The sequence below is a fragment of the Siphateles boraxobius genome, unplaced genomic scaffold (genome assembly GCF_051911475.1).
Source record: "Siphateles boraxobius isolate OS27281-9 unplaced genomic scaffold, OSU_SipBor_1 25, whole genome shotgun sequence".
NCBI lineage: Eukaryota > Metazoa > Chordata > Actinopteri > Cypriniformes > Leuciscidae > Siphateles > Siphateles boraxobius.
In genome coordinates this window covers 38,442,501-38,465,000 of record NW_027508866.1, presented here as the reverse complement: position 1 = coordinate 38,465,000, position 22,500 = coordinate 38,442,501, and the positions used below count along the sequence as shown (strand labels likewise).

At 47.3% G+C, this 22,500-nt stretch overlaps 1 protein-coding gene across 2 annotated transcripts in view; it reads right to left on the bottom strand.

Annotated features, from left to right (window-relative positions):
• Positions 1–22,500, bottom strand: part of erg (ETS transcription factor ERG) — a 75,649-nt gene that overhangs the window by 51,143 nt on the left and 2,006 nt on the right. For both annotated transcript variants that reach the window (XM_077243852.1, XM_077243854.1), the window contains exon 2: positions 336–408. In XM_077243852.1, coding sequence (XP_077099967.1) covers positions 336–371 — 36 coding nt within the window. In that variant the 5' untranslated portion in view covers positions 372–408. The remainder of the gene's footprint in view (positions 1–335; positions 409–22,500) is intronic.

The window sequence follows — 22,500 nt, the reverse complement described above, 5'->3', positions numbered from 1 at the left end:
GACAGACAGACAGACAGACAGACAGACAGACAGATAGATAGATAGATAGATAGATAGATAGATAGATAGATAGATAGATAGATAGATAGATACATAGACAGACAGATAGATAGGCAGACAGACAGATAGATAGACAGACAGATAGACATATATATATATATAGACAGACAGATAGATATAGATAGACAGACAGATAGACAGACAGATAGACAGACAGATAGACAGACAGATAGACAGACAGATAGACAGACAGATAGACAGACAGACAGACAGAACTCCACATCCATCTGTGTGTGTGTGTGTGTGTGTGTGTGTGTGTGTGTGTGTGTGTGTACCTTTTGAATGACTGGTTCTGCTCCAGTCTGGATCATTTCCGCCGGCAGACATCAGACATCTGACCACTGCAGCCTAAAGCACACACACACACACACACACACACACACACACACACACACACACACACACACACACACACACACACAGATGGATAAACACTTTCAGCAACAACACTGTTGGATATTCTTTTAAAGTCTGTGTCTTCAGTGTGGGACAGTTGTATTAGTTTCAGCTAGTTAAAAAAATCCTATATCAGGGTTTTCCAAACTATCACATTAAACACTGTCCAGTTGTGTAAATCCAGCTTCAGATGAGAGTCTCCAATGATGAGCTGATGTTTGTGTGTTTGACGTCATTAGTTTCTCTCTGAAGACAGTGATGGTGTTGGTCAACACACACACACACACACACACACACACACACACACACACACACACACACACACACACACAAGGCCGGCGCTCCGCACACGCACATCACGCACTGCGCGTAGGGCACCAACGGGGCACCAAAAAATCTGGGTCGTGAAAAATCATCACAATAGGCTACTAGTATAAATAACAAATAAAATGTCTAAAGCATGTTAATATACAAAAGCAATACAACAGTAATATAGGCCTAGACCAAATTAGTCGAGAGAAAGGTGAATCTCCTGTGCCAGTCTCCCTCATCTTCCCCACCTCCCAGTGGTCTGTTCATGCCTCAATCAATGTCAAATTTGGCAGACACCGACCTCAGACATGCCCTCGAAAAGGCACCAAGAGTCGGGGCGGAAAAAGGAAAAAGAAGAGACAGCGGGATGATACTCGTGCGTCGCTTGCAGGTAAGACAATGTTTTAAATAAAAATGTTAGTTTTGTAGCGCGGGCGCCCTTGCGTCGTGTATGCATGTCCAGGGGGGCGTCGCTAGTAGTGCAAATGATCCGGGGCAGGCTTTTTTAGCCCTGCATGTTGAATCTTTTATTTTAACGGGGGTCCGGGGGTTTGTCCCCCGGGAAATTTTGAAACTTGGGCTGTTTAAGATGCAGTTAGTTTGTTTGAGAAGAAAAGGAAGACCGCTTAGATACGCTTTTTCGTTGTAGTTCTATGCGGATAATGCGGTCGTTTTCAAGAGGTTCATAGGCCAAGGCCCAAGAGCGACATCTGTTGGTGAAACTGCAATTAGGAAAAAAAAACCCACAATCTCAGTGTTTGTATATTTTCATATTCACAGAGTTGTCAAATTATTAGGGCTGGGAAAAGATTAATCGCATCCAAAATAAAAGTTTGTGTCTACATGATATATGTGTGTGTACTGTGTATAATTATTTTGTATATATAAATACACACACATATCCACGTATATATTTAAGAAATATTTGCATGTATATACTGTACATATTTATACCAGCATTTGTGCTTAGGGCACCCAAATGGCTAGTGCCGGCCCTGCACACACACACACACACACACACACACACACACACACACACACACACACACACACACACACACACACACACACACACACACACACACACACACACACACACACACACACACACACACACACACACACACCACAGGACTGAACTATACACTAATACCTACAACTAAATCCTCGTCTGTCGTCTCCTCACACACTCATGGCATCAACACCATCAAATCAGCATTAAACCACACACTCATCTAATCTTCAGCCGGAAAATAAAGTGTGTGAAACTGCATGAACGATGTCGACGTCGATTATCTCATATTTCATCTTTATATTCCTGCTGCTCCTGCTTCAAGTGTGAGGGTCTTATTAGTGAGTTTAACACACACTCATATAAACACAATACTAAGCATTAAATAAATAACAAAACCTCTAATTCTGTTTTTGCTCAGTGTGTGTGTGTGTGTGTGTGAGAGAGTGTGTGTGTGTGTGTGTGTGTGCGTGTGAGAGTGTATGTGTTAGTGTGTGTGTGTGCGTGTGTGTGTGTGTGTGTGTGTGTGTGTGTGTGTGTGTGTGTGTGTGAGAGAGAGAGTGTGTGTGTGTGTGTGTGTGTGAGAGAGAGAGTGTGTGAGTGTGTATGTGTTAGTGTGTGTGTCTGCGTGTGTGAGAGTGTGTGTGTGTGTGTGTGTGAGCGTGTGTGAGAGAGTGTGTGAGTGTGTGTGTGTTAGACTGTGTGTGTGTGTGCGAGAGTGTGTGTGTCTGTCTGAAAGAGTGTGTGTGCCCTTGTGTGTGTGTGAGAGAGAAAGAGATGTGTGAGGTGTGTGTGTGTGTCTGTGCATGTGTGTGAGAGAGAGAGAGTGTGTGTGTGGGTGTGTGTATGAGAGAGAGAGAGAGAGTGTGTGTCTGTGCATGTGTGAGAGAGAGTCTGTGCGTGTGCACGTGTGTGAGAGAGAGAGAGTGTGTCTGTGTGTGTGCATGTGTTTGAGATTGTGTGCATGTGTGTTTGTGTGTGTGTTTGTGTGCGTGCGTGTGTGTGTGTATGAGAGAGAGAGATAGAGAGAGAGTGTGTGTGTGGTGTGCGTGTGTAAGAGAGAGTGTGTGTGTGTGTGTGTGTGTGTGTGTGTGTGAAAGAGAGAGGGAGAGAGAGAGTGTGTGTGAGGTGTGCGTGTGTGCGAGAGTGTGTGCGTGCGTGAGTGTGTGTGTGTGTGTGTGTGTGTGTGTGAGAGAGAGTGTGTGTAGGGTGTGTGTGTGTGTGTGAGGTGTGTGTGTGGTCTTATTAGACGCCTCTAATCGTCCGTAAAGAATTACAACACTTAGCATATTTTCAGTAAATTAGCCACGTGTGTGTGTGTCTATGCGTGTGTGAGAGAGTGTGTGCGTGCATGTGAGTGTGTGTGTGTGTGTGTGTGTGTGTGTGAGAGAAAGGCATTTGGCCGACAGTCTGTGTGTTCTCAAAGAATCGTTGCTGCCAGTCTGCGGTCGGTCGTTCCTCTCTTCTGATTGGACAAGAGCAGTTCAGTGGGTGTGTCTGGAATAACAATATAACACACTAAACTCACTCACTCCAACAGTGTGTATTAAGTGCACATCATGTAGGAACAATTTCATATAAGAACCCCCTGATGTCCTGCTACATCAGCAGTAAACCTGAGCACATTATAATGTATCCCACAATGCACTGTCCTGGACGCCACATTTACGCAAAACTGGATAATTAAACAACTGCATTAATGCCTGAGATGAAAAGTGGATGTCACGCTGAATTACACATGACGTGTTTTGGCTATAGTGATTTGAAAAGTGAGTGAACTTGAAAAAGTTTTAAAGTACGGTCACGTGTTTCAATTTGGCGAAAGATTGGCGCGAGCACGGCAGGTTACGCAATACTCGTTCCCTCTTCTAGATGCACACCAAGCATCCACTTCATGAGTCCCAGGGAATCCCGGGGGAACACAGATAAGCGGAAAACAGGCATGAAAGGGGCGGAGCGCGTAATGTAAACCCTCAGCGCCCTGACAGGGCAGAGGAGATTAACATCGCTCTCGCTATCGAATGCTGGCAGAGCCCATAGTGAAATGACCTGAGCTCTGAAGGGAGTGCCGATCACTTATGGCACATAGCCATGTCTTGGCTTGAGATCGGAGGGAAAGCATAAAGCTGGCGGCTGGGCCAGATTTGGGCCAGCGCGTCCTCGTTCTTTGAAAACAATGAGCGTTGTCTTTTAATGCAAAAAGGTCGACTTCCGCTTTGCCGAAAAGGCGCCATAGTAACTGGACTTTTTGGGGGTGCAGGGACCATTCCCCCGGGGGAACGTTGTCCCTGGGCAGTCTGTCTGGGCCGTCGTTCAGATGGCCCGGCAGATGCACAGCCCTCAGCGAGCGCAGTGAGTGCTGAGACCAAACGAGGAGGCGTTCCGTCAGATCGCAGAGATTCCTGGATCTGACACCGCCTGACGGTTCACGTAGGACACCACAGACATGTTGTCCAAGCGGACTAGAACATGGTGGTCCTGTATGAACGGGCGGAAGCGCCTCAGCGCGTTCTCGACCGCTAACATCTCCAGACAGTTTATATGAAGGCGTTTCTCTCGGTCTGACCACAGGCAAAAGACCGGTCTGCCCTGGAAGAGCGCGCCCCAACCTAAATTGGAGGCGTCCGTCGAGATGACCTTTCGATAAGAGACAGCTCCCATCGTCACCCCCTGCTGGTACCAGTCGGCCGCTAACCAGGGCTGCAGAGCTGAATTGCAGCTCTGAGTCACTCTGATTTGTCTGCGGCCTGCAGCCCATGCTCGGCGAGGCACCAGAGCGTTCAGCCAGCGTTGCAGCGGCCGCATGCGCAGTAGGCCCAGCTGAAGCACTGATGCAGCTGAGGCCATACAGCCCAGCATCCTCTGAAATGTTTTCAGAAAAGCGATGCTACCCTTCTGCAAAGATGCGGCCAGGTGTCGAACACGGCGCGCGCGCTGTGTCGATAAACGAGCCGTCTTAGCCACAGAGTCCAGTTCTATTCCCAGAAAGGAAACTAACTGACTGGGCAGTAATGAGCTCTTGGTCCAATTGACTGTGAGACCCAGGCTTTCCAGATGACTGAGAAGCACTGTTCTGTGAGATAACAGTTCTATCTCTTTCTGTGCCAGAATCAGCCAATCGTCCATATAGTTCAGAATCCGCATGCCCTGATTTCTCAAGGGGGCGAGAGCCGTTTCCATGGACTTTGTGAATGCACGGTGTACTGATATACCTGACCGTCGAAGGTGAAACTCAAGAATGGCCTGTGACGGGGTTTTATCTGAATCTGAAAGTAGGCGTCTTTCAGATCGAGAGAGATAAACCAGTCCCTCGGGCGAATTTGCGCGAGAAGTTGTCTGGTCGTGAGCATTTTGAACGGTCTTCTCATGAGAGCTTTGTTCAAATATCCCAGATCTAAGATAGGTCTGAGGGCTCCGTCCTTCTTGGGTATGAGAAAATAACGGCTGTAAAAGCATGACTCGCTCCGAGAAGGAGGTACCGGTTCTATGGCCCCTTTGCACAACAGTTTCATTATTTCTGCGCGGAGTAGATGTGCTACTTCTGTATTCACTTTCGTCACGGTCCGTGCTCGAAAGCGCGAGGGACGGCGAGCGAACTGTAGTGAATAGCGTCGAGGCAGGAAGAGATTCATGGTCTGCGAGGTCTTTTGCACTTCGGAGAAGTAGTCGACGATCCCGTTCTCGCTGGGCCGAAGAGACCAGTGGGGGAGAGTGGCGCGTTGAGAAACGCGGCGCGCTCGGACTCCCTCATGTCGGCGAGCGTCAGCCAGAGGTGCCTCTCTGTGACGGTGAGTGAAGCCATGCATCTTCCGATAGCCTGAGCTGCGGATTTTGTGGCACGAAGGGAAAGGTCCGTCTTGCTTCTTAAATCCGTGACAGCAGCTGAAACCGAGCCCTTCTCGTCCCACTCGCGGAGGAGATCGGCCTGAAGGATCTGGGGAACAGCCATAGAGTGCAGGGAGGACGCGGCCTGTCCGGCGGCTTAAAACGCGGTGCCAACAAGAGCTGACGTGGTCCTGCAGGCTTTAGACGGGAGGGCAGACTTTGAGCGCCATCTCGCGGAGGGCGGACAAAGGTGCGCTGCTACCGCCTCCTCCACTGGGGGAATAGAATTGTATCCCTTCTCGGCGGCGCCGTCCACCTTGGAGAGCATCGAGGAGACATTTGAGTGGAGTCTCGCGGAGAATGGTGCATTCCACAATTTAGAAAGCTCTGTGAGGAGCTCCGGCAGAAAAGGTGAAGACCTGGAAGCGGGCGCTTGGCGGCGGCGATGTAGAAAACAGCCGTCGAGTCTGTTAGGTGAGGGCTCCTTCGGCGGTGACCACTCAAGGCCGAGTTGGTCGACGGCCTTAGACAGGAGGCGCATAAGCTCCGCGTCCACGCCAGCCCGAGTCCGGCCGGAATCCTGGATCGAGGAGGCGGAGTGATGAGAACCCGACCACTCCTCACTGTCCGAGGCCAGTATAGAACAGCTATCACCCGCGGCGTCTCCTTCCGCCTCGTGACCTGAAACGACGGCAGTGAGGGCCGAAGCCGGCAGCTGCGCGTCCAGGAGGGGCGGAGAAGGAGAGAGAGAAGCTCGAAGGAGGGGCTCCAGCGAGCATTTAACTGTGACCTTAGGCTCCGGTGGTCTCTGAGAACTGCTCTTCTTCTTGCGCGGTCCAGAAGAGGGCGGAGTGACAGCCTTGACATTGAAGGCATCGAGTCGAGCCCGCAGGGTCGAGATCGGAAGCTCCTCGCAGTGGACGCAGCCTCCCGAAGCAAGAGTGAGGGCTGCGTGTTCTGGGCCCAGGCAGAGAGCGCAGATCACGTGACGGTCTCCGGCACTGAGCGGGGCTCGGCACGAGCAACAGGAAGTGCGAGGCATTTTTATAGAAACGCCTCGCGCTCTTTTAGTGTGAGTGTGTCGCGGAGGCGAACACATACAGCGAAGAGCAAAAGGATACTCGTCGCCAAATAGCGTAGCTGGCACGGAAGGCTGAAAGCGGCGAAGACGACCGGCTTCCTCAGACGCTTTCCTCTGCTTGCTGGTCGCTGGTTTCAATGGCGGCGGCTACTCTCAGGATCCAGCAATGCGTAGAGCTTCGCTGAAGAGATGAAAAATCAGGGTAGCAGCCTCCGAGCCTCTCTTTTATACGCTAAGCCACACCCATTCTGGCAGGCTGTGACACGTAGAGGGCGCAAAGCGTCCTCACTGGACGTGACGTCACGCGAGGCTCAGTGGTAGGCTGCTGCAGTAGCCGCAGGGCAGCCAATGAGCACGCTAGACAGCCTGCTCTAGGTCTGCTAGCTGCTGCACTGCGTTGACAATAAATACAATATTAAGGATAATTTTTTGGCTTCATATCTCGAGAAAAGATGACTTTACCCGTAGTGTAAGCAACTTACGCAATACGAGAGAACCTCTCGTAAGAGAACTAAATAGCTATAAAGCATAAAGAAATAAAGATTAAAATGTAATGCCGAGGCTCATGCACAGCAAACACAGGGCCGTTAATACAACGCTCGTTCAATGTTATCTGGTCTTTAATAATGTTTTCAACACATTAGCACAAAAACATTATTTATGCATTATTCATAGAGTGTATTTTCCTAAAAAATTTAGTTGGATCTTCTTCTAACATTTTTTAAATGTTACTACTTGTTTCAGAAAGTTCAGAGAACATTCAAAAGTAACGCTACCATAATGTTTGAAGAATGATACAATTTAATTGTTCCTATTATGTTCACATAACCAAGAAAAAACATTTATAGAATAATTTTTTCTTAAAAAAAAATGGACATTTTGAACATTCATAAATACAATTTTCATAACTTAAAGCAAAAATTCTGAGAAGATATTTTGTTAGTTAGGTGGGTCAGCAGAGATTAATAATCAATTATTATGCAAATGAAATTCACATTTCAATGAGATGCACATCTGAACTACAGTAGTCAACATTTAAAGTGGATCAAAACAGTCCATCAAAGTTGTAGAATGAGTTTGTTCAACATGTATAACTTTGATGAAAGGTTTTGATCACTTGAAATGTTGAGTACTGTACATGAGCTCAGTGGTTTCTATAGGCCTACTAGAGGAAAATACGAGCTCATCGTCAGGAAGACGAAACGTTCCTCAGATCCAAGAGTTTCCCACAATCCCGTTGTTCAGGACCGTTGTCATGGTACCAGCACCGTTGGGTCGGACAGAACCAGCACCAAACATCACAGCTACTGTGTGCTGGAGTCCAGGAGAAACACACACGTGTCCAAACGTGAGAGTTCTGACTCAGTGCTTCTGTTTCAGTCTGACCCAGCTACTCACCCAACACAAGCTCTGCTCACATTCACATCAGCCTTGCTGTCCTTCTGACCCAGCTACTGACCCAACACAAGCTCTGCTCACATTCACATCAGCCATGCTGTCCTTCTGACCCAGCTACTGACCCAACACAAGCTCTGCTCACATTCAAAACAGCCATGCTGTCCTTCTGACCCAGTCTACTGACCCAACACAACTTCTGCTCACATTCACATCAGCCATGCTGTCCTTCTGACCCAGTTACTGACCCAACACAAGCTCTGCTCACACTCACATCAGCCTTGCTGTCCTTCTGACCCAGTTACTGACCCAACACAAGCTCTGCTCACATTCACATCAGCCTTGCTGTCCTTCTGACCCAGTTACTGACCCAACACAAGCTCTGCTCACATTCACATCAGCCTTGCTGTCCTTCTGACCCAGTTACTGACCCAACACAAGCTCTGCTCACATTCACATCAGCCTTGCTGTCCTTCTGACCCAGTTACTGACCCAACACAAGCTCTGCTCACATTCACATCAGCCTTGCTGTCCTTCTGACCCAGTTACTGACCCAACACAAGCTCTGCTCACATTCACATAAGCCATGCTGTCATTCTGACCCAGTTACTGACCCAACACAAGCTCTGCTCACATTCACATCAGCCATGCTGTCCTTCTGACCCAGCTACTGACCCAACACAAGCTCTGCTCACATTCACATCAGCCATGCTGTCATTCTGACCCAGTTACTGACCCAACACAAGCTCTGTTCAGAGTCACTTCAGCCTTGCTGTCCTTCTGACCCAGTTACTGACCCAACACAAGCTCTGTTCACAGTCACATCAGCCTTGCTGTCCTTCTGACCCAGCTACTGACCCAACACAAGCTCTGCTCACATTCACATCAGCCATGCTGTCCTTCTGACCCAGCTACTGACCCAACACAAGCTCTGCTCACATTCACATCAGCCTTGCTGTCCTTCTGACCCAGTTACTGACCCAACACAAGCTCTGCTCACATTCACATCAGCCTTGCTGTCCTTCTGACCCAGTTACTGACCCAACACAAGCTCTGCTCACATTCACATCAGCCATGCTGTCATTCTGACCCAGTTACTGACCCAACACAAGCTCTACTCACATTCACATCAGCCTTGCTGTCCTTCTGACCCAGTTACTGACCCAACAAAAGCTCTGCTCACATTCACATCAGCCTTGCTGTCCTTCTGACCCAGCTACTGACCCAACACAAGCTCTGCTCACATTCACATAAGCCATGCTGTCCTTCTGACCCAGCTACTGACCCAACCAAGCTCTGTTCACAGTCACATCAGCCTTGCTGTCCTTCTGACCCAGTTACTGACCCAACTCAAGCTCTCCTCACATTCACATCAGCCATGCTGTCATTCTGACCCAGTTGCTGACCCAACACAAGCTCTGCTCACATTCACATCAGCCTTGCTGTTCTGACCCAGCTACTGACCCAACAGAAGCTCTGCTCACATTCACATCAGCCATGCTGTCCTTCTGACCCAGCTACTGACCCAACACAAGCTCTGCTCACATTCACATCAGCCATGCTGTCCTTCTGACTCAACTAATGACCCAATACAACCTCTGATCACATTCACATCAGCCATGCTGTCCTTCTGACCCAGCTACTGACCCAACACAAGCTCTGCTCACATTCACATCAGCCATGCTGTCCTTCTGACCCAGCTACTGACCCAACACAAGCTCTGTTCACAGTCACATCAGCCTTGCTGTCCTTCTGACCCAGCTACTGACCCAACACAAGCTCTGCTCACAATCACATCAGCCTTGCTGTCGTTCTGACCCAGCTACTGACACAACACAAGCTCTGCTCACATTCACATCAGCCTTGCTGTCCTTCTGACCCAGCTACTGACCAAACACAAAGCTCTGCTCACATTCACATCAGCCTTGCTGTCCTTCTGACCCAGCTACTGACCCAACACAACCTCTGATCACATTCACATCAGCCTTGCTGTCATTCTGACCCAGTTACTCACCCAACACAAGCTCTGCTCACATTCACATCAGCCTTGCTGTCCTTCTGACCCAGCTACAGACCCAAAACAAGCTCTGCTCACATTCACATCAGCCATGCTGTCCTTCTGACCCAGCTACTGACCCAACACAAGCTCTGCTCACATTCACATCAGCCTTGCTGTCCTTCTGACCCAGCTACTGACCCAACACAAGCTCTGCTCACATTCACATCAGCCTTGCTGTCCTTCTGACCCAGCTACTGACCCAACACAAGCTCTGCTCACATTCACATCAGCCATGCTGTCCTTCTGACCCAGCTACTGACCCAACACAAGCTCTGCTCACATTCAAAACAGCCATGCTGTCCTTCTGACCCAGTCTACTGACCCAACACAAGCTCTGTTCAGAGTCACTTCAGCCTTGCTGTCCTTCTGACCCAGTTACTGACCCAACACAAGCTCTGTTCACAGTCACATCAGCCTTGCTGTCCTTCTGACCCAGCTACTGACCCAACACAAGCTCTGCTCACATTCACATCAGCCATGCTGTCCTTCTGACCCAGCTACTGACCCAACACAAGCTCTGCTCACATTCACATCAGCCTTGCTGTCCTTCTGACCCAGTTACTGACCCAACACAAGCTCTGCTCACATTCACATCAGCCTTGCTGTCCTTCTGACCCAGTTACTGACCCAACACAAGCTCTGCTCACATTCACATCAGCCATGCTGTCATTCTGACCCAGTTACTGACCCAACACAAGCTCTACTCACATTCACATCAGCCTTGCTGTCCTTCTGACCCAGTTACTGACCCAACAAAAGCTCTGCTCACATTCACATCAGCCTTGCTGTCCTTCTGACCCAGCTACTGACCCAACACAAGCTCTGCTCACATTCACATAAGCCATGCTGTCCTTCTGACCCAGCTACTGACCCAACCAAGCTCTGTTCACAGTCACATCAGCCTTGCTGTCCTTCTGACCCAGTTACTGACCCAACTCAAGCTCTCCTCACATTCACATCAGCCATGCTGTCATTCTGACCCAGTTGCTGACCCAACACAAGCTCTGCTCACATTCACATCAGCCTTGCTGTTCTGACCCAGCTACTGACCCAACAGAAGCTCTGCTCACATTCACATCAGCCATGCTGTCCTTCTGACCCAGCTACTGACCCAACACAAGCTCTGCTCACATTCACATCAGCCATGCTGTCCTTCTGACTCAACTAATGACCCAATACAACCTCTGATCACATTCACATCAGCCATGCTGTCCTTCTGACCCAACTACTGACCCAACACAAGCTCTGCTCACATTCACATCAGCCATGCTGTCCTTCTGACCCAGCTACTGACCCAACACAAGCTCTGTTCACAGTCACATCAGCCTTGCTGTCCTTCTGACCCAGCTACTGACCCAACACAAGCTCTGCTCACAATCACATCAGCCTTGCTGTCGTTCTGACCCAGCTACTGACACAACACAAGCTCTGCTCACATTCACATCAGCCATGCTGTCCTTCTGACCCAGCTACTGACCCAACACAACCTCTGATCACATTCACATCAGCCTTGCTGTCATTCTGACCCAGTTACTCACCCAACACAAGCTCTGCTCACATTCACATCAGCCTTGCTGTCCTTCTGACCCAGCTACAGACCCAAAACAAGCTCTGCTCACATTCACATCAGCCATGCTGTCCTTCTGACCCAGCTACTGACCCAACACAAGCTCTGCTCACATTCACATCAGCCTTGCTGTCCTTCTGACCCAGCTACTGACCCAACACAAGCTCTGTTCACAGTCACATCAGCCTTGCTGTCCTTCTGACCCAGCTACTGACCCAACACAAGCTCTGCTCACATTCACATCAGCCTTGCTGTCCTTCTGACCCAGCTACTGACCCAACACAAGCTCTGCTCACATTCACATCAGCCATGCTGTCCTTCTGACCCAGCTACTGACCCAACACAACCTCTGATCACATTCACATCAGCCATGCTGTCCTTCTGACCCAGCTACTGACCCAACACAAGCTCTGCTCACATTCACATCATCCTTGCTGTCCTTCTGACCCAGCTACTGACCCAACACAAGCTCTGTTCACATTCACATCAGCCATGCTGTCCTTCTGACCCAGTAACTGACCCAACACAAGCTCTGCTCACAGTCACATCAGCCTTGCTGTCCTTCTGACCCAGCTACTGACCCAACACAAGCTCTGCTCACATTCACATCAGCCATGCTGTCCTTCTGACCCAGCTACTGACCCAACACAATCTCTGATCACATTCACATCAGCCATGCTGTCCTTCTGACCCAGCTACTGACCCAACACAAGCTCTGCTCACATTCACATCAGCCTTGCTGTCTTTCTGACCCAGCTACTGACCCATCACAAGCTCTGTTCACATTCACATCAGCCATGCTGTCCTTCTGACCCAGTTACTGACCCAACACAAGCTCTGCTCACACTCACATCAGCCTTGCTGTCCTTCTGACCCAGCTACTGACCCAACACAAGCTCTGTTCACAGTCACATCAGCCTTGCTGTCCTTCTGACCCAGCTACTGACCCAACACAAGCTCTGTTCACAGTCACATCAGCCATGCTGTCCTTCTGACCCAGTTACTGACCCAACACAAGCTCTGCTTACATTCACATCAGCCTTGCTGTCCTTCTGACCCAGCTACTGACCCAACACAAGCTCTGCTCACATTCACATCAGCCTTGCTGTCCTTCTGACCCAGTTACTGACCCAACACAAGCTCTGCTCACACTCACATCAGCCTTGCTGTCCTTCTGACCCAGCTACTGACCCAACACAAGCTCTGCTCACACTCACATCAGCCTTGCTGTCCTTCTGACCCAGCTACTGACCCAACACAAGCTCTGCTCACATTCACATCAGCCTTGCTGTCCTTCTGACCCAGCTACTGACCCAACACAAGCTCTGCTCACATTCACATCAGCCTTGCTGTCCTTCTGACCCAGTTACTGACCCAACACAAGCTCTGCTCACATTCACATCAGCCATGCTGTCCTTCTGACCCAGTTACTGACCCAACACAAGCTCTGCTCACATTCACATCAGCCTTGCTGTCCTTCTGACCCAGTTACTGACCCAACACAAGCTCTGCTCACATTCACATCAGCCATGCTGTCCTTCTGACCCAGCTACTGACCCAACACAAGCTCTGCTCACATTCACATCAGCCTTGCTGTCTTTCTGACCCAGCTACTGACCCAACACAAGCTCTGCTCACATTCACATCAGCCATGCTGTCCTTCTGACCCAGTTACTGACCCAACACAAGCTCTGCTCACATTCACATCAGCCTTGCTGTCCTTCTGACCCAGTTACTGACCCAACACAAGCTCTGCTCACATTCACATCAGCCATGCTGTCCTTCTGACCCAGCTACTGACCCAACACAACCTCTGATCACATTCACATCAGCCATGCTGTCCTTCTGACCCAGCTACTGACCCAACACAAGCTCTGCTCACATTCACATCAGCCATGCTGTCCTTCTGACCCAGCTACTGACCCAACACAAGCTCTGTTCACAGTCACATCAGCCTTGCTGTCCTTCTGACCCAGCTACTGACCCAACACAAGCTCTGCTCACAATCACATCAGCCTTGCTGTCGTTCTGACCCAGCTACTGACACAACACAAGCTCTGCTCACATTCACATCAGCCATGCTGTCCTTCTGACCCAGCTACTGACCCAACACAACCTCTGATCACATTCACATCAGCCTTGCTGTCATTCTGACCCAGTTACTCACCCAACACAAGCTCTGCTCACATTCACATCAGCCTTGCTGTCCTTCTGACCCAGCTACAGACCCAAAACAAGCTCTGCTCACATTCACATCAGCCATGCTGTCCTTCTGACCCAGCTACTGACCCAACACAAGCTCTGCTCACATTCACATCAGCCTTGCTGTCCTTCTGACCCAGCTACTGACCCAACACAAGCTCTGTTCACAGTCACATCAGCCTTGCTGTCCTTCTGACCCAGCTACTGACCCAACACAAGCTCTGCTCAATTCACATCAGCCTTGCTGTCCTTCTGACCCAGCTACTGACCCAACACAAGCTCTGCTCACATTCACATCAGCCATGCTGTCCTTCTGACCCAGCTACTGACCCAACACAACCTCTGATCACATTCACATCAGCCATGCTGTCCTTCTGACCCAGCTACTGACCCAACACAAGCTCTGCTCACATTCACATCATCCTTGCTGTCCTTCTGACCCAGCTACTGACCCAACACAAGCTCTGTTCACATTCACATCAGCCATGCTGTCCTTCTGACCCAGTAACTGACCCAACACAAGCTCTGCTCACAGTCACATCAGCCTTGCTGTCCTTCTGACCCAGCTACTGACCCAACACAAGCTCTGCTCACATTCACATCAGCCATGCTGTCCTTCTGACCCAGCTACTGACCCAACACAATCTCTGATCACATTCACATCAGCCATGCTGTCCTTCTGACCCAGCTACTGACCCAACACAAGCTCTGCTCACATTCACATCAGCCTTGCTGTCTTTCTGACCCAGCTACTGACCCATCACAAGCTCTGTTCACATTCACATCAGCCATGCTGTCCTTCTGACCCAGTTACTGACCCAACACAAGCTCTGCTCACACTCACATCAGCCTTGCTGTCCTTCTGACCCAGCTACTGACCCAACACAAGCTCTGTTCACAGTCACATCAGCCTTGCTGTCCTTCTGACCCAGCTACTGACCCAACACAAGCTCTGTTCACAGTCACATCAGCCATGCTGTCCTTCTGACCCAGTTACTGACCCAACACAAGCTCTGCTTACATTCACATCAGCCTTGCTGTCCTTCTGACCCAGCTACTGACCCAACACAAGCTCTGCTCACATTCACATCAGCCTTGCTGTCCTTCTGACCCAGTTACTGACCCAACACAAGCTCTGCTCACACTCACATCAGCCTTGCTGTCCTTCTGACCCAGCTACTGACCCAACACAAGCTCTGCTCACACTCACATCAGCCTTGCTGTCCTTCTGACCCAGCTACTGACCCAACACAAGCTCTGCTCACATTCACATCAGCCTTGCTGTCCTTCTGACCCAGCTACTGACCCAACACAAGCTCTGCTCACATTCACATCAGCCTTGCTGTCCTTCTGACCCAGTTACTGACCCAACACAAGCTCTGCTCACATTCACATCAGCCATGCTGTCCTTCTGACCCAGTTACTGACCCAACACAAGCTCTGCTCACATTCACATCAGCCTTGCTGTCCTTCTGACCCAGTTACTGACCCAACACAAGCTCTGCTCACATTCACATCAGCCATGCTGTCCTTCTGACCCAGCTACTGACCCAACACAAGCTCTGCTCACATTCACATCAGCCTTGCTGTCTTTCTGACCCAGCTACTGACCCAACACAAGCTCTGCTCACATTCACATCAGCCATGCTGTCCTTCTGACCCAGTTACTGACCCAACACAAGCTCTGCTCACATTCACATCAGCCTTGCTGTCCTTCTGACCCAGTTACTGACCCAACACAAGCTCTGCTCACATTCACATCAGCCATGCTGTCCTTCTGACCCAGCTACTGACCCAACACAAGCTCTGCTCACATTCACATCAGCCTTGCTGTCTTTCTGACCCAGCTACTGACCCAACACAAGCTCTGCTCACATTCACATCAGCCATGCTGTCCTTCTGACCCAGTTACTGACCCAACACAAGCTCTGCTCACATTCACATCAGCCTTGCTGTCCTTCTGACCCAGCTACTGACCCAACACAAGCTCTGCTCACATTCACATCAGCCATGCTGTCCTTCTGACCCAGTTACTGACCCAACACAAGCTCTGCTCACATTCACATCAGCCATGCTGTCCTTCTGACCCAGCTACTGACCCAACACAATCTCTGATCACATTCACATCAGCCATGCTGTCCTTCTGACCCAGCTACTGACCCAACACAAGCTCTGCTCACATTCACATCAGCCTTGCTGTCTTTCTGACCCAGCTACTAACCCATCACAAGCTCTGTTCACATTCACATCAGCCATGCTGTCCTTCTGACCCAGCTACTGACCCAACACAAGCTCTGCTCACACTCACATCAGCCTTGCTGTCCTTCTGACCCAGCTACTGACCCAACACAAGCTCTGCTCACATTCACATCAGCCTTGCTGTCCTTCTGACCCAGCTACTGACCCAACACAAGCTCTGCTCACATTCACATCAGCCTTGCTGTCCTTCTGACCCAGTTACTGACCCAACACAAGCTCTGCTCACATTCACATCAGCCATGCTGTCCTTCTGACCCAGTTACTGACCCAACACAAGCTCTGCTCACATTCACATCAGCCTTGCTGTCCTTCTGACCCAGTTACTGACCCAACACAAGCTCTGCTCACATTCACATCAGCCATGCTGTCCTTCTGACCCAGCTACTGACCCAACACAAGCTCTGCTCACATTCACATCAGCCTTGCTGTCTTTCTGACCCAGCTACTGACCCAACACAAGCTCTGCTCACATTCACATCAGCCATGCTGTCCTTCTGACCCAGTTACTGACCCAACACAAGCTCTGCTCACATTCACATCAGCCTTGCTGTCCTTCTGACCCAGCTACTGACCCAACACAAGCTCTGCTCACATTCACATCAGCCATGCTGTCCTTCTGACCCAGTTACTGACCCAACACAAGCTCTGCTCACATTCACATCAGCCATGCTGTCCTTCTGACCCAGCTACTGACCCAACACAATCTCTGATCACATTCACATCAGCCATGCTGTCCTTCTGACCCAGCTACTGACCCAACACAAGCTCTGCTCACATTCACATCAGCCTTGCTGTCTTTCTGACCCAGCTACTGACCCATCACAAGCTCTGTTCACATTCACATCAGCCATGCTGTCCTTCTGACCCAGTTACTGACCCAACACAAGCTCTGCTCACACTCACATCAGCCTTGCTGTCCTTCTGACCCAGCTACTGACCCAACACAAGCTCTGTTCACAGTCACATCAGCCTTGCTGTCCTTCTGACCCAGCTACTGACCCAACACAAGCTCTGTTCACAGTCACATCAGCCATGCTGTCCTTCTGACCCAGTTACTGACCCAACACAAGCTCTGCTTACATTCACATCAGCCTTGCTGTCCTTCTGACCCAGCTACTGACCCAACACAAGCTCTGCTCACATTCACATCAGCCTTGCTGTCCTTCTGACCCAGTTACTGACCCAACACAAGCTCTGCTCACACTCACATCAGCCTTGCTGTCCTTCTGACCCAGCTACTGACCCAACACAAGCTCTGCTCACACTCACATCAGCCTTGCTGTCCTTCTGACCCAGCTACTGACCCAACACAAGCTCTGCTCACATTCACATCAGCCTTGCTGTCCTTCTGACCCAGCTACTGACCCAACACAAGCTCTGCTCACATTCACATCAGCCTTGCTGTCCTTCTGACCCAGTTACTGACCCAACACAAGCTCTGCTCACATTCACATCAGCCATGCTGTCCTTCTGACCCAGTTACTGACCCAACACAAGCTCTGCTCACATTCACATCAGCCTTGCTGTCCTTCTGACCCAGTTACTGACCCAACACAAGCTCTGCTCACATTCACATCAGCCATGCTGTCCTTCTGACCCAGCTACTGACCCAACACAAGCTCTGCTCACATTCACATCAGCCTTGCTGTCTTTCTGACCCAGCTACTGACCCAACACAAGCTCTGCTCACATTCACATCAGCCATGCTGTCCTTCTGACCCAGTTACTGACCCAACACAAGCTCTGCTCACATTCACATCAGCCTTGCTGTCCTTCTGACCCAGCTACTGACCCAACACAAGCCCTGCTCACATTCACATCAGCCTTGCTGTCCTTCTGACCCAGTTACTGACCCAACACAAGCTCTGCTCACATTCACATCAGCCATGCTGTCCTTCTGACCCAGCTACTGACCCAACACAAGCTCTGCTCACATTCACATCAGCCTTGCTGTCTTTCTGACCCAGCTACTGACCCAACACAAGCCCTGCTCACATTCACATCAGCCTTGCTGTCCTTCTGACCCAGTTACTGACCCAACACAAGCTCTCCTCACATTCACATCAGCCTTGCTGTCTTTCTGACCCAGCTACTGACCCAACACAAGCTCTGCTCACATTCACATCAGCCTTGCTGTCCTTCTGACCCAGCTACTGACCCAACACAGCAGTTCATATTTCATATCATTTCAGTTAACATTGATTTTAAAGCAGCAAGAAATGATTTTCTGATGTTAGTTGCAGTAACGTGGCTCAAACAGAGACTGAATGTTTTTTTTTTATTCAATAAAAGGAATATATTTTAGTTTGATAATGATTTTTATTTAAAGGGGTGTTTACTGCTTTTTTTCTTTGCATGATTGTGTTTATGGGGTGCAATATAACATGTCTTTGTGTTGTTGTTTTTTTAAAGCCTTATTTTTCATAAATGAGAAGGTTGTGGCCCAACAACTGCTGCCTCTGGTTTTAAAGCTGGAACTGCTTCATGTTTTAGTAACAGTTTGTTGTTGAATCCGACATTGAATTCGTGGAGATTCTGGAAGCTGTCTTCCGTAAAATGCGCAGCACAGAGAGATAAATCACGTCATTTTCAGGAACATAATCAAACATAAATTGTAGCCATTGTTGACGAACTACAGCGTCCGTAGGAAGCCGAACACAGAAGAGCTGACAGCTGGGTTAAAATAACACACTCTCGACGGCATGACTCTCCACTATAACTCTAACTCTTCCACAAAGCAGCAGAAATATGGCCACGCCCCCTTTTCTGCATATTCCGGAGGGAGGGTTGATTATGGGTTAGTTACGTATAAAACCCGGGAGTATCTCGTCGTAGTCCCATTCGAGTCGTTTCTGTAGGCATTAAACTTCCTGATATTTAAAAGACGATATTTCTGCTTATGTTGAACTTTCAGCGCAGAAACTTTGCAGATACTGTTCATGCAACATTACACACTATTTAACATGAAAAAGTGAAATCGCAATCAACCACCCCTTTAATATTTTGTATTTTTAGAGGATTTTATGGTACTAAATTATATTTACACTGTATTTATAATCCATTTATTCACATTTTGAGCATAGACCTGAAAATTAAATGTCCAACTTAAATTGTCGTAAACCTTGAATGCTTTAAAGCACAGACTGAAGTTTGATCTCTTCTTAAAGACGACACTTGGCAGATTATTGCTGAAGCGAAAAAAGTTTTAAAAATGGAACTTTAGAATTTTACAATTATTGTTATGAAAAATACACAAAATGCTATTTTAAAATTTTAAATGAAATATATTTTTAAAAAACATGTTTTACTCTAAAACTGTGAGGAAATCAAAGCCATAAATCTAAACAAGTTGAGCCTGATATCTGAGAAAATGATGTTTCAGTGAGATGTTGTTCGGCTGCAGTTCCAGACGCTTCCACTAGAGGAAACTCTCATTCATTTCCAATGCGTCGTTCCTGACCGCGAGGAGCACAAGTGTGAATATTGTTTTCAGGAGCGTTTAACCTGTTCCAATCATGACCATGATTTTTTGTGTTCACATACTAAGTGCCAAAAGCTTTATAAAGTTTCGTATCATTCCGATGAAGTAAAAACATTTTTCTTTTTTAAATTAGAACAAATTTTCAGTCAAAAATTACTGAAGAGCAATTGCGAGTTATAAAGTCCAGTTCTAAGGAAAAAAAGACTGACTTTTTTTTCCAGAATTGCCTGTTTACAATTCTGTTTATATTGCGAGATAGAAACATGGAATTCTGACATGGCTACCTTTTTCTTTTTTTCATTCTGTGGCGGAAACAAGCTACAATACGTAAGAATAGATCTTTCACTAATTCCACTTATCTTGAGTTTAAAATGGAAAATACAGAATTTGGGTAAAAATAAATAAATAAAATAAGCACCTATATATATATATATTGGGTCCGAGTCCAGTTTGACCCACAGATGGAGAAACACACACACGTGACGAGGTTCACGGCCTGTAAAACACACACGCGCTGCGCTCTAAAATTAGTTTTCACTGCCTATAACAGCAGATTTACTGGCTGCTTTAATTTGCAGTCTGCAGGCCGTCACACAACACAACACAACAGGACAGGACGAACACACACACTCACGTGAACACACACATGCTTTCAATCAGGCAGTGCTGTCTCGGTTTACCGCTTCATTCCTCTCCGCGCGCCTGAAGCTCATTCCGGCTTTATCCGGGAGCTGTTCGCATTCACATGTGTCAGGGTGTGTTCCACTAAACACACACTACACAACAACAACCACACACAACCAGAGAGAAGTGATCTTCTGCATCATTTACTCACATCAGTAAGCTGTATTTCTATAATGCTTTATACAACACCAACTCTCAACCCAGCAAACTAAAATACGTTATTTCTGAATGTTTTGAAGTGAACCATCCATTCTTCAATCATTATGAACGTTACAATGTTCTCCGCACCTTCTGAAACGTACAAACGTACAAACTAAAACATTTCAGAAGAAAACGTTCCATGAATGAATGATGTATAATGTTTTAGTGCGAATGTTTTAGGACTAGATAACTTTTAATGAACGTTCTTTTACTAGATGAACGTTTGGCTTTCACAGTAATAAACAGGAAAATAACACATTTCAAATTCAATTTCAGCTCTACAGAAGACAATGCTGCCATTATTCAGATCAGGTTTTGTTCTCATATGATTCAGTCAAATCGATAATATTAAGTAAATAAAGAATATATTAAAAAAATATTCACACAATGAAAGTCTGTGTTCTAAAACAACTTTGGACCCGATTGACTTTCATTATACGTCCAAAAAACACTTTTTCAAAATATCTTCTTTTGTGTTCCACAAAAACAAGCAAGTCCTACAGGTTTGAAACGACACGAGGGAGTAAAACACACACTTCTCCACGAAACCAAGATGTTCTGCATGTGCACTAGACACTCACTCGAAGAGACTCAAACTGATACGCAATCTTATATGCGTATAATAAGTATATTAGTATATAATACGCAAGTCTTTCAGTCTTACTACTTCAAAATGTCACATTTAATTCAATGTGTTACTTGCTGTTTCTTTGAGATTATCTGTGAAATTTACTAGCAATTTCTGCGTGCAAGTAAATCCTACAACAGAATGTTTTCAGCATCATTACATAAAGACGCTGCGGTAAAACCAAATAAAACAACTATAAAAACTGGTGGTTTTGCAATACCAATACATAGATATAATAAAATGGGGAAAAACTGTGAAAAAGGTCAAACAAGCAACTTTTCAGAGCACTTGAGACAGACTGACCGTTTTATTTTATCACGGACGTCTCCTAGTTTTGTGTTTCACAGGAAGAAGATGCGACGCTCTTCACAATCACGACTCGGAGACAAAACAGCAAACAAAAGCACGTTCAGTGATTCATTTGCAAACGGTGTGAAGCCAAATACTGCAGCCGGCAAATCAATTATTCATATCACACGGAGAAAATATGGGGAGGAAATAGATCAAATATTTTATTTCAGCATCCTCCCTGTTTCAGATTATCCTGATTTACAGAGAGAGAGAGAGAGAGACGCTCTGATCAACGACTCGTAAATCACACAGAATCAGCCACATCACCAATCCATCCCATTCATTCCAGAGACAATAAATGAGCAGACCTTGAGTTTCCCCGAAACCACACTCAAATAAACCTCTGCTCACTAAAAACACTCTCATATAGCTGATGTTCACAGAATTATATTATTTCCAATAAAGCTTCTGCAGTGGAGGAGACTCCATGATTCGGAAAGCATATTCACACTTTACAGATGCATTATAAATGAGAAATATAGAGATGAAATTCAGAACAAATGCACATGATTCACACGATCATCAAAACTATATATCTGTCACCATATCAGCATCGGCCGATATATGTTCATCATTAATGTTATCAGTATCGGCCCAATAAGGAAATGTGACTGATATATTAAAGTATTGTATTTAATGTATTTCCTTCAGATGTGCACTGTTCAACATGACGTAACAAACAAACGTTCTCCCGCTAACATGATCAGTTAACAGTGACTCGCTGCCCCCTACTGGCCGTTTCAATTTCACATTTAAACTAGTTTTTCTTGTTTTAAATAAATTCAAATATCAATATTCAATATTGCAAAGATGAATTTTGTTGATACTGATTTCATTTGATTGGTAACAGCCCTAATGTGTCTTATTATTATAATTGAATTTGATTAAATTTATGAAACTTCCACAAAAGATGATGCATGCATATAATTAGGTTTTAAAAATGGCTTTATAAAGGTAAAAATGCCCATATAAGGAAAAAATCAATTG